The sequence below is a fragment of the Molossus molossus genome, unplaced genomic scaffold, assembly GCF_014108415.1.
Source record: "Molossus molossus isolate mMolMol1 unplaced genomic scaffold, mMolMol1.p scaffold_m16_p_4, whole genome shotgun sequence".
Taxonomy (NCBI): Eukaryota; Metazoa; Chordata; class Mammalia; order Chiroptera; family Molossidae; genus Molossus; species Molossus molossus.
Window position 1 is genome coordinate 124,699,563 of NW_023425377.1, and position 13,841 is coordinate 124,713,403.

Here is a 13,841-nt window from a genome sequence, read left to right on the forward strand (position 1 = left end):
TTACAGAAGAGAATATATCAAACATATTATCACTTATCACATTCAGATTTTTGTTTCCTTCGTAAAGTAAAATTAGAGTTGTTAGCAGATGCTAAACAATTTTAAAAACATGTTACTTAATAAGGACCTAATGGGTAAGAGTTATCGGCATCTCTGATCCTTATTTTATATAACAAATGACCACTATGGATTCTACAACAGAAATGATCAGGTAATTTAATGGCTCAATTTTTCATCTTGGAATGAAATGAGATTATTGATTTCTATATGCTGCTATTCGGTAAAAACTTTTGCCAGTCTAAACCTTAGCTAAATTAATCAACTGATAGTAACATTTTAAAACATTAATTCATTAGGTCTGATTTACTGAAAGAAATAAAAAAGATTTTTTGATTTATGGTTTTATTTGAAGAACCAATATTAAATAAATGCCCATAATTAGAAAATTTTTTCAATATTTCAAATTTAAGATTTTTTTTATGGTTTTTATTTTGCTTTTTACCTAACAGACATGTCTTCTGTAATGTAATAGATTTCACGAACCATGACTTTTCCGGAAAGAACAGAGAAAGAGAAGGAGCCTGTTACAGGAAAAAAACAACAGCAATTAACATAATTGTTTTGATAGATAGTAGAGTCCTTAATGCTTAAAATAATCTTAGAATTCAATTTATTCAATAATTAAATGTTCTCTCCTGACTCACTGATATCCTTACAGCCTTACTAATTTCTAGCATTTTTCCTGAAAAAGTGCCACAAGTATCATCACTAAAACTGAGCTACTAAATAACCATATGAGGACATTAGTTTCAATAGCTGCTTCATATGACTAATTCCCTTAATTATGCCATTATATAAACCCAGAGCAGTGACTAATTCACCATTTTACTCCGGGAACCAGTCACTGCCTCAAACAAATGGAAGACTATTTATGTTTGAGAGAAGTTCATTTCCACTAAATGGTACTCAACTCCAGGGACGGTTAGCACGGTTCTATCCGGTGTCCCCTCCCCCTTTCCCACTGGTTAGGACTTTCCAGAGTGTACAGCTTCCTGATACACCCTCCTAGCTATCTGCAAAGCTCCCACTAATGAGCAGTCAGCACTAATTAATAAAGCAGGCCACAAAATGAAATACAAGATAATTCCAACTAACAGATTTTTAAAATATGGGTTACTTAAAGAAATAAAATAGCAAATACTTCATTGAGCATTAGAAACTTTCTCTGGATGGTGGAATTGAAAGAAATGTCTATTTCCATATTTTATATCTGTTTATATTTTCAAATTGCTTCCATGAGCATTTTTTACAAGTAAAAGAATTCAAAAAGTAAAGATGGAAACACTTTAAGAAGAATGAGTATAAGTTGTCACTAGAGGAATTCCAGTTAGATTAGTTTAATCTTCATGAAACAAAAGTAAATTTCTAAAGCTACTATTTATAAAATACAAATTTTTAATCTACACCTCAAGATTACACAGAAGAAAAAATGCAAGGTTACTCAAACTCACCAATATGAATATAGCCATGTTTGTACAATCTGTTAAGAACCAATGTTAAAATAAGACCAACATTTCGAGAATTATAATAAGTGAGATAAATAATCCATCCACAGGACAAAATAGTAGCTGTTGAGAGAAAAAAATATATATATAAAAGGATGTCACCTTCAATCATCTTAATATCTTAGTAAAACTTTGTTAGTAAAAGATCATTTACCATGTTCAGAAATGGTAATATGGTAGTATGTCCTCTTACAATTTACTACTTGGGATTTAAAATCAGAGGTTGGCTCTACTTAATCCGAATGTTCTCGCTCCCTTTCTGGTCAGTTCCAGCCCTCTCCTTTCCTTTTCTTGTTTCCTTCTCCACTGCCTTGGACTGTTTCAGTTATTAAACTTATGTGAAGATGTTCTGGGATGAGAAAACCCATAATTCTGAATATTATGAAAACACCCACCTTTATCAGGCTAACAGCTAATTCCCAAGCTATTCCCTAAAGGCTAAAGGCACTTAAAAAGAAAGAAAATTAATGATTTTTTAAATCAGAGAAAAGTCATTGATTTTTTTCAATCAATAAACTGTTCTCTTAAAAAAGTAATGGAATAAGCAGGAGTTCAGCCACTGAAGGCATGTCTATATTAAACAGGGCATCGTACACTGTTTTGCTATAATTGATAAGACAACCATTTAAGAATGTCTACTTCTACTGAATACACTACAATAAGTAATACTCCAAATCTAACCATTTGTCATGAAGTTTACAGTCACTTATAAAATCCATAATATTCCCCAGAAAAACTACTTCATAAATATACAAAAGACAAAACAAAAAAAAGCATTTCCGGATAATAAATGTTTTTACTTATCCATTTAAAAAGTATAACTATTTTCTAAATTAGGACAAAGTAATGTAAAGCAATTTAACATGGGTAACCTTTTAGCAACATAAAATTAAGATCTCAACTTTAAAAAAAATTATTTAATATAGATAAAGCAGTCACTGATACAACATTTCACAGTTTAGCTTAGATTGATAATAGCTTTGATGTATCAAGTGTTACTGTCTGTCCATAAAAGCTATTTCTAGAACAATTCTTTTGAAAAATTATTTTGATGATATATCATTATGTTCTAAATTTAAAGTCGTTTTGTACTGATTTTTACTGTAAACCACTGTGTCAACAGCTGGCTGCTGTGGGCCATTCAGAGAGGCGAGAGGTACTCGCGGAGAACTATGCTCCTAGTGTTAAATGACCTAGGAGCTGGGGCCCACCACTGTGCCATGCTCCCACCCCTTCACAGCATAAGGCCCCCAAGTAAAATGGCAAATTTAAACAATCACTCAGTGTTTATCTGGTTGCTGCTGTTTTTTCCTTAAAGAAAGGAGTTGTGTACAACAGAAAAGAGAAACTCTTAAGTGATACCTGAAGGGACAGGTAGGAAATAAGAAAGAATTCTGCCCTTAATTAAACTAAAAGGTAATTTTCAGTGCTGCTTTAATGAAGTCTTATTTCATACTAATGCTTTGCATTTCATTGTACTTTTGTTTTGGCTTTCATTAATGATAATTTACATCAGTTCACATTTACTCGTTAGAAAAAATAGAACTCAAAGTTTAAACGGTAATCCAATCCTCCAATTTGTGACTCCTTCTAAATACCCTTCACCTCAACCGGAGGCCCTACCACACATCCTGTGGGGTCATGAAAGAAGCATAAGCACACACTCAGAAAACCAGCCACGTAATGGATCGCTGGATCCCCTGGTTCCCACATGCTTACAGGGAAAGAATGACGACCTCCGTCAGTGGGCTCTGTTCTGCGCGCCCAGTGAGATGACATGCACACAGGAGATGCTCAGTGATGGCCACTGGCCTCCCTTTCCTCTCTCACCCCTCTTTCCCTTCCTATTTTCCTCCCTACCTTTTAATTCCTACCCCAAAATTCAAATCAAATGTCACACCACTCTTCCACAAACCCTTCCTGGGTAACAGCCTGCAGGAATCTCTACCTTCCTGGATATATTTCAGTATTTCTCCCTTTCGTTTGATCGCATACACTCATTTACTCATATTCCATCCCTCTCTCTGCCATTAACTTATACACTCTTTTGTATTATTTGCATATACCTAGAAAACTTTTGGAATATAAGACAAAATGTTACTACTAGCAGAGCCCCCTGCCAAGTGCATAAGAGTGAGAAAAGAGATGAGGTTAATTGGGCACATACATTCTATTTTACCCTGAGGATTTATCGCTGTTGTAACAAAACAAACAAGGCTTGTGTGTGCCGGATGGGGTGGGGAGTGGGCCTGAAAAGGAAGAGAAGCTAGGAGCAGGGCCTCTCCTCCCTCCCTCCCCCGAGGCCAGACAAGGAGGCGGCCTATGGAGAAGCTCCAGAGCAGCTCCCAGGGCAAGTGTGCACAGAAACATAGATGGATCTTCTTTCCAAAACATGGACAAAGGGTATTCTAAGCACCCTAACTTAGCCGACCACTGCTTAGAATGTGGCAGTTGTTATTTCATCCATAAAAAGCAGTAACGTATAAGAAAATACACTCTGCTTACCAACGAGGAGCCACACCACATTGGAATTGTGTTCTGTAAGAAAGTCTTCTAATTGGGTGATACTAGGGACAATACTCTCATTCTTCCTTTGATCCATCACTGAAGTTTTTCCAGAGCAGCATCTAAAGGTCTGAAAGAGTCCAAAAGTTAAATTTAGAAGCGGAGGTTTATACATCTGTAAGGAAGATCATGTAAGGGGAAAAAAAGGTGAGTTTAATAAATATAAAAGTTTCCTCCAATGATAAGAATGAAAAAGTACAATAAACAACAGAACATGTCCACATTTCCATATAAAACACATGCGGACGAAAAGGGGCCACACGCTAACCTGACAGCAGGGAGTCCTGCGTGGCGGCCTTGCAGACCGAGAGACCTGAAGTAACCACAGAGGACGGTCTGAAATGGAAGTTTTTTAACTAAAAGCAGTTTATGGCAGGAGTCATGTCCTAGGCCATTCTCCTTGACAAGAGTCAGCTTCCACCTTGATTGAGCTATGCCTGTTTGCTCCTATAATGATGTATCTTAGGGTGTCAGGGCAACTCCCCTTGTTCCAGACTCCTCAGGGCACAAGTGACACACCAGGGCGGAGACCACAAATCCCCCCATTATTATCATGTTAATTGCTGGCTGTTGACTATGCTGTACCTCCCTGTGTGAAAGAAACATGTCTATCATTTTACTTTTCATCCAGCCCCAGAGGTTCCGACCCCTCATCTCTGCTTTTCTTTCTCCACCTCCCTGCTCTGTCACCCGAGAATTTCACGTAGCCCACTTACATCTCCTCTTTGATTAAATTGTATAAAATAAGGTGCAACACTGCCATTCTCCAGAGCATATCTCAATCTGCTGAGGTTTTGCTTCCTGGCAATTGTTAACAGTTTTGGCTCAAATAAACTCACAAAATTTTTCACAGGTTTGAATGTTTCTTACATTGACATATAAGACAACATACTGTCTTTTTAATGTCCTGATTTCACCATTCTAAGTATGAGCAGAGACTCAGGTTCATTTACTGTACTCTGGATCCAAAGAGAGACATCATTATTCTAAAATATAATTAAAGATATGTATCTCAACAATAAGGAGAAAGTAACTATTATGAAAATAAAGGGGAAAACTCATTTAAAATGGAGTGGCGAGGCCAGAAGGGGGAGCCCTCACACTCTACCACTGAACTTGAATTACACACCCCAACAAAAAGACATCAGTTAGACTCCAACTGGAAGAGATGCACCTGTTGCAAGTAAAACTACTTTACTCCTCTGGCAGGAAGACGGATGATAATTCCTGAGTGAAATAAATGCATCATCACAAAAGTACATGATTATGAACTACTGCCAAAGACAAGCAAGTATTTGTAAAAATCCTCACCCTCATGAAAATACAATATTGCATGTCAATTATACCTCACAATATAAAACTGGAAAAAATCTATTCATATTTTTCAAAGCTTTGAAAAATCCATCAACCAGCAACTTAAAATGTGGGGGCTTTCCAATATGAACTTTCCTTTTCTTCTCTTTCTTTAGTTTCTTTAAACTAAGAATAATTTTTTAAAAGGAGAAAACACTTTGAAAAGACTTTTAATCAAAAACCAAATATTCACACATAGTGGTTTACATATAACAAAACCACAACTGTACCTATTTCATATGTATCTTTACCATTTTACACAGAGCACTGGGGAAGAAAAGATCTCCCACTGCCTCCTGGGATAGTCCGCGAGGGATGTGTCCTGGTATTCACCTCGCCAGGGGATCTGTTTTGAATCAAATCCAAGGTGAAGTGATCTATCCGCCAAAAGGATCTAGAGTCCCCATCCCCAGTCACCGCCACCCACCACTGTAACAACCCACAGACAAAGAGAATGCAGAAAGAGTGTGCTGCTTGCAAAGGCAGAACACTGGAGTATCACAGCCCTCACCAACACTTTTCCAAGTTTAGCTAATGCAAACACTTTCAGAGCAATCAACAGATAAAGGTTCCACAGTTAAGAGAACATACTTTGAGCAAGTACAAAAGTAAAGGGTAAGACTTAATAAAGACACTAAAGTGAGAAGTGGACATTCTAGTGTAAAGGATGTCAACACACCAATGGACACGGAATTCGACTGAACTGCGGCTGTACTGGGGCTCAGCCCCCTTGTTTAACTGGACAGTTCCTTTAGTGGAGAGGAACTAGAGACTGATGTAAGAACCTACTGCATAATATTCACAGAGGAAATGATGGCCTCATTAAAAACCAAACTAGTTGCTTCTTACTCTCTTCCCTTCCTGATGAATTCATCTAAAAGCCACAGGTGACACAGAGTACGGCCAACATCTGCATGTGGGGAATGGCGGAACTGGAGTCCTCATGGCTAGAGAGGATGTCAGGGGTGGGCAAGGGTACATTAAATGTCCACCTGTGAGATGAAGAGGCTAGTGGACCAGTGGCAGTGCCTTGGGGCATCAAAGCCATAGTGGCATGAGGAGGTCACACATGCAGAGGAAGTTAGGCACAGCATGCTGGAGCCTTAGTGGATGGAAAAGGGCATCCACGGTGGGGACAGAGCAGAAGAAATCCAGCTCAAAAACATTCGAACTTGTGGAGGCTAAACAGCACGTTATTAAACAATGAATGAGTTATCAGTGGGATCAAGGAAGAAACGAAAAACTTCCTAGAAACAAATGAAAATGAACACACAACAACCCAAAATCTATGAGACACAGCAGAAATAGTCCTGAGAGAGAATTTCATAGCATTATAGGCCTACCTCAAGAAGCAAGAAAAATCTCTAAACTTTCTAATCCTACAACTAAAAGAATTAGAAAGAGAACAACGAGAAAAGCCCTGAGTTAAGTGTTTGTTTCTAATCCCATGTCTCTACAGTTCCTTTTCCTCTTCTACTTTTCTCACTTTTCAATTTGTGTTGACAACAGCCGACAGAAGGATGGCCCTGCCAGAGGGTGGTGGCTGAAAGGTCATGTGGACGAGAGGCCTTCACCACCAAGCCCCCCACCTCAGCAACAGTATCTGATAACATCAGCAAGAGAAGTAGGAGGAAGAGGATGATCTCCGCACCTGTCCACAGGGCCTCAAGAAAACCTCGCTGCATTGGTGAAACCTCTGCCAGAGTCACACCACTCCTCCAAAAGACAGAGCACCCCGTGATTTAACACAGCATGGCAGAAATAAGGTTTTCCTGTCTCGGGCTTCAGCTGGAACACGTGTATATACATTTGCTGTGACCTGAGACCTCGCTTTGAAGAGCCATAGCTGACCCTGCATTATGATGGAGATTTCTATTTGAGTCCAATTATTTGGAGCAACACAGTAAGATAGTACATGATAAAATAGTGCTACTTATTTTGTTTATTCATTCAAGAAATATTTTAAAAATACATAAATAAATATTTATGGAGCTTAAAAATTCTACTATGCATCCAAGGAATTCTGAGTAGTAAGTGTAAGATTTGGAATATTTACAATAATCTTTTGTAGGATGTCTGACAATATACAAAGCATTAAATAAAAACTGTTTGAATGACTACCTGTATCTTAGCAGTTATCACATCACACTGTAGTTATCAGTTTAGAGTCTGTCTCCCTCACTAGGCAGCTGCTCTTTAAGAATGGCTTTGTCCTCTTCATTTGAGTACGCAATAGCCTGACCAAATATAGCAGGCTAATTTTTAAGTTGATCATTTTGTATGGCCCTGGAAAGATGTTATAAATATCCAAATGGCCCTTGGCAGAAAAAAGGTTCCCTACCCCTAAGCCAACTAAGTACCTGCTATACAGTAAGTAGTCTCATAAACACTACTTTCATATATGAATGAAATAAATGCATCATTATAAAAAGAACATAATATGAGCTATTGTCAAAGATAAGCAACTAATTCCAATATGTTTAAGGACAGAGAGACTTATAAATGATCTTTTTCATCCTCAAGAAAATTTGGTTTTCATTTGCTTGAGTTTAAGAAGAGGATATTCAACATTTTAATAACTTAATTTCAAATATAATAAAAATGAGAAGGAAAAAAACGTAGTCATTCTCAAATGCCTCATGCAACAATGAAGTCACAATTCTTTGTATAAAAAGTGTTACACTTCTTCAGACCATTATATTAAATCGTAGTTCCTCTGCATTTAATCATAGTTCCTCTTTCATAGAGGAAACTATGTGAGTTTTAGGAGTTGGGAAACAAATCAGCTTTACAGCTCCCCTTTGAACTTGATCAACATTTATATTCTCTCCATTGTCAAGCAAGAGTCAACACAGCAACATTCTGCATACTAGAAAGTCTGTGAAGCACAAAGTAAGCACTTTGTATACATTTCTGCATTGTGTACCCACGTTTACTGATCAGCATTAACTGTTATATACACGTGTACCTGAAAATTTTGCAGCTACTGTTTAGTGAGATACCTGTGTAGGGTTTCCAATTTCAATGTCAAATTTAGGTCCTCCTTAATAATTAAGAAACTGAGCATCTGACCAAGCTGGGCAATTAACCCAAATATTTCTGTCAATACCAACACAAAGGAACTGCCTGAACATACTTACTGCCTATATTTCCCATAACACAATAACACCCCAAAACAAAAGCAAAACACAAATCAGATCACAACAACTTTATCCAAAATTCAGTCTTAAGAGTGTTCAATTTTTTTGAATTGTTTCTAGGATGGTTCAGACAATCTGAGCACTCACCAAGCTCAAGGCAGATGCCCTGAAGCAATGAACTATGATGCTCCGTCCAAGTCTATGTTGCTCTGCAAATAAGTACACAAAATAGAGAAGTACCTCCTGCAACTGAACATCTCACATAAAAGAAATATGTAAACTTTTACATTTAAGATAGTATTGGGCCATATAAGATGGTTGGTGTTATCCACTGAGTAAACAGTGATTTGAAAATCTCTGCCTGAAAATTTTTACTCATCAGAATACAAAGCCTAAAATTCCACCACCCATTCTTAACTTTAAATAAAGTACTAGCCTCTATTCTCTCTCTTTTTTTTTTTTTTTTATCCTCACCCGAGGATATTTTTCCATTTTTTGTACAGATAGAGTGGGAGGGAGGGAGAGGAAGGGAGAGAGAGTGAGAAACATCGATGTGAAGGGACACATTGAGTGGCTGCCACCCGCACGACCAACCAGGGCCGGGGACAAACTGCAACCGAAGTACGTGCCCTTAGCGGGAACCGAACCCGGGTCTCTCCGGACCGCAGGCCGATGCTCTAACCGCTGAGCCAAACTGGCCAGGGCCTCTATTCTCTCTTAAAACACAAAGTTAACTGTAGAATATGTCAATAATAGCTACTATTAATTATTATGTGTTATTAATGTAAATTAATTCATTAGATGACTTTGTCCACTAACAAGTGTGACCCAGGAATATCATTGAAGTCTCAAGATTCCTGAAGATGGGAAATCTTAAAAAGGAGAGAGTGGCCAACAAAGCAGACTTAGTTTCCTTATCAATTCTGGCCAGGGTCAGCAGTTGTATACATAAAGCAGAATTATCTAATGTCCCATTCCATTCATCTAAACAAACAAAACAATTACTTTCTTAGGTCAAATAGATTAGATACAATCCTTATTACCTACATAAAGTCATTCCAAGTCCTTTTCAGTCTCAGGATTCTGTATGTGACAAACATAATTTCACGATTAACTAACTCTAAAGTCCATAAAATTGTGGCAAGAAAACATTCAATCAGAAATAACAGAAATCAGCCCAGCCGGTGTGGCTCACTTGTTGAGTGTCGACCCATGCACCAAGAGGTCGCCGCTTGGATTCCTGGTCAAAGCACATGCCCAGGTTGTGGGCCGAATCCCCAGTAGGGAGCATGCAGGAGGGGGCCAGTCAATATTCTCTCTCATCGATGTTTCTCTCTCTCCCTCTCCTTTCCTCTCTCTCTAACATCAATAAATAAATTTAAAAAATTAACAGAAATCATCTGGTAACTTGGAAATAGAGTAGGCTTTACAGCCAGACTTGAAATGGAAAGCTCACTCTCTATCTGTCCCTTCCTTCGCTGTGCAATAGAGAGCTGGAGCAAGTCACTCTATCTCTCTGGGCCTACTACAAGGTGCAAAAAGCCATCTCTTCCTTTAAGAGGTGCTAAAGGCCTTAGAAACACAAAGCAAACATAAAACTCACAGCACAGTGCTTGACAAGAAACACATTACAACAGTGGTAGCTAAGCTACTATAATTAATGTTTTGTTTTTTTTAAAATCAGTTGAACAAAAAAGGTTTAAGCTAAAAAAGAAACAGTAACATGCATAGCAGTAAACAATGACTAAAATGTATCTCATTCATTACAAAATAGAAGAGAAAAAATATATAGTTAGCTAAATAACAGAAGTTTATAATCAAAGATATTAGTTGACATAAATTACAAAGTGAATATAAATCACATAGTTGTACAAATACTAGAGAGCATGATTCTTAGAAACAGATCAAACACCAAATTACACTACTTGCCAGGCAATTATTGCTGAAGGAATATTCAGATGTGGTGACTGATGATTCAAATACTATAAATCAGCAAACTAAACAAATGTAATGTACTTTGAATATTGTAATCTGTTACAAAAATTATTCTTCATATTATATATGAAAGAATTTTTAACATTATGGTCGTGATGGAGGCAACTAATTGATGTGTCTCTCTCACATCAATGTTCCTCTTTCTCCCATCCTCCCTCCCACTCTAGCTAAACAGCAATGTAATGGAAAAATATCCTCATGTGAGAATTAAAAAAAACAGGGTAAAAAGAACTGACTTCAACTTCTCCAAATCTAGAAGAAACCATGATATTTATTTATTTATTTTTTAAATCTTCACCAGAAGACATGTTTTTTGTGGGTTTTTCTTTGGTACAGGGTGGGGAGGAGAGGAGAGAGGGAGGGGGCGAGAAACATCAATGTGACAGAAATGCTGATCAGTTGCCTCCCATAGGCACCCCAACTGGGATTGAACCCACAACACTGTGATGTATGGGGTGATACTCTAACCAGCTGAGCTACTCAATCAGGGTGAAACCATAATATTTAAATAGTACTCACATGTAATATCCACCAGAACTAATTATTACCGCCAGCATATTCCTGAACATGATTAGCGATACAGAAATGAACAGAAAGTGCCATAGCGAATAGGTTTCATCCTCCCAATTCCATACCCCATACACTGGTTAACTGTGGGATTTGTTTTGCTTTTTGTACTGACTAGTAAACGCACTCTGCAAGTTTCTTTTAATTCTTTTAATCAAGAATTCAATATATCACTTCCACTTTTACTGGAAATATACCAGAAAGCATAACACTAAAAAGCATTAGCAAACTTGCCCTGGCCAGGTAGCTCAGTTGTTAGAGCGTCGTTGGGATTTGCCAAGGTTGAGGGTTCAATTCCCGGTCAGAGCACATACAAGAATCAACCAATGAATTCATCAATAAGTGGAACAACAAATCGATGTTTGTCTCTCTCTCTCTCTCCTCCCTTCTTCTCTCTCTAAAATAAAACAATAAAATTTTTTTTGAAAGCATTAGCAAAGTAAAATTCTAAAGATGGTTTCTTATAATAAAACTATTTCCATTTTTGTATCTGGCCCTTAAGTTCCTCTCTTATATTCTACCTTAAGTCACTTCAGTCAGAAAACTTTCCCTAATACATCTTCAAACTACTCACTCAACAAAATAGGATCTTTGGATGTGGTGAGAAGGAAGAGGAAAATGGCCACATGTGTTCAACCAACACTTGTCATATCAAGTTCAAAGAAAATATTTTTATTAGCATATTGCTAGACAAAAAGTCCAAAAGATTCATTTAATAGCTCATTCCTATGAGCTGAGAATATTGCTCCAATTAAAACTAAACTTTTATGTAAAAAAATTTTTAAAGGCTGCTTCAGGGAGTTTTATGAGGCTTGACCTATACAATACTGCTGGTGACATCTGACACAGTACTTTAAATGGATATGGAGCTAGATAGAAACAGTTTAAAGTCTAGACTCTAAACATTTTGGTCGATGTTAGCTTACTCTTTGAAATGTTAATTCCTTGGAATTAGCTCACCATTAAAATGGAGCTACCATAACAGTGGCTAACATTTATTCACTGCTTGCTGTGTGCCAGGCACCGTTCCAAACACTTTACATGTATTTACTCATCTAACTGTGAAAATAACAACCCATTTACAATTCCCCCTTTCACAGATGAGAAAACTATGGCAGAAGCTAAGCACAAACACAGCTAAGACCCAACCTGTTCACAACCTAGACCGCATGGCTTTAGAGTGTGTTCTATTGTCTCTCATCACTTATGTTCATAGAAATCAGTAAGAATCTCTTGGTTTTCCATTTCTTTTCTATGAAAAATGAGTGCCCTCCTCCCAGTTCTAGATTCTAGTTTAGTAGCTGATATGAATGTTACCAGAATTCATATTTTGGTATAAGAAGAAATTTATATTTTGCCCACTATGGCATTTTTCCTTCTAAAAGGGTTCTCCATTAAATCAAAGGTCGGCAGTCATTTTTAAAAAAAAATAATTACACGCACACATCAAGTTATAGAGCCTGATTAGGGGCAAAGAAGGGCACATTGTGAAGTGAGCCAAATCCAAATGAACCAGTCCTGGCTTTTCTGCACCACCCTCTCACCTGGTCATAGAGGATGTATCTACATATTTTGAAAGAGCTTTGCTCCTGCCCTGGCTGGTTTGGCTCAGCGGTAAAGAGCTTTGCTCCTCAAGAAATTGACAACTGATAGAAGGTATTTGGTAGTTTCAAAATAAGTCCAAAAAGTATTTGATCGTACTCCCTTCAAGAGGTGGAGCTTAATTAAGTCCCCTCCTCCCCCAGCCAATGTGGCTGGACTGAATGGTACAATGCTAAAAGAATATGGCAGAAGCAATGGTGTGTGACTAGGTCACAGATGGCATCACAGCCGCCTCCTTGCTCTCTCCTCTTAGGATCATCTGTTCTGGGGGAAGCCAGCTGCCTTGTTAGGACACATAAAAAGCCCTAGAGAGAGCTCCGTGGTGCAGATTTGAGGCCTCCAGGCAACAGTCACTTGAGTGAAGAGCTATGGAGGCAAATCCTCCAGCACCAATTTAGTCCCCGGACGACTGAAGTCCCAGCCAAGATCTTGGGTGCAACCTCTTGAGAGACCCAAAGTTACAAGCAATCAGCTTAGTCACTCCCAAGTTCTGAGCCTACAGAAACTCTTAAATAATAAATGTTTGAGAACACTATTTTTGGACAATTTGTTATGCAGCAATAAATAACTAATACAAAGTGATGAGTTTTACCAATTATTCTTTCTCATTCTGCTATCTTCATATTTTCTTTCTGATGGCTTTTTATCCTCAGCAAATCAAGACTGTAAATGTATTCATATCACTCATACCTTTAAAAAACAAAAGCCCTCTTTCAAGTGCATCTCTTTAGCTACCTTCTCTCTATTCTATTTAAAACCAAACTTTCTGCCCTGGCTGGTTTAACTCAGTGGTTAGAGTGTTGGCCCTTGGCTCAAAGAGTCTCAGGTTCAATTCTATTCAGGGGCATGTACCTCAGTTGCAGTTCATCCTCATCCCTGGTTGGGGTCATGTGGGAGGCACCAATTGATGTGTCTCTCTCACATTGATGTTTCTTTCTTTCTCTCTCTCTCTCTCTCTCTTCCTCTCTCCCTCCCATTCTATCTGAAGGTAAATGGGAAAAAAGGATCCTCGGATGAAGATTTAAAAAAAAAAACTTTCTGAGAGAATAAATGA

The 13,841-nt window shown here is 37.9% G+C and overlaps 1 protein-coding gene across 3 annotated transcripts in view; it reads right to left on the minus strand.

Moving 5' to 3' along the window:
- Window positions 1-13,841, minus strand: part of KIAA1109 (KIAA1109 ortholog) — a 147,618-nt gene that overhangs the window by 130,353 nt on the left and 3,424 nt on the right. For all 3 annotated transcript variants that reach the window (XM_036241410.1, XM_036241409.1, XM_036241411.1), the window contains exons 3-5: window positions 4,071-4,200; window positions 1,512-1,628; window positions 503-581 (exon numbers count right to left, since the gene is read on the minus strand). In XM_036241410.1, the coding sequence (XP_036097303.1) occupies window positions 503-581; window positions 1,512-1,628; window positions 4,071-4,167 (293 nt within the window). In that variant the 5' untranslated portion in view covers window positions 4,168-4,200. The remainder of the gene's footprint in view (window positions 1-502; window positions 582-1,511; window positions 1,629-4,070; window positions 4,201-13,841) is intronic.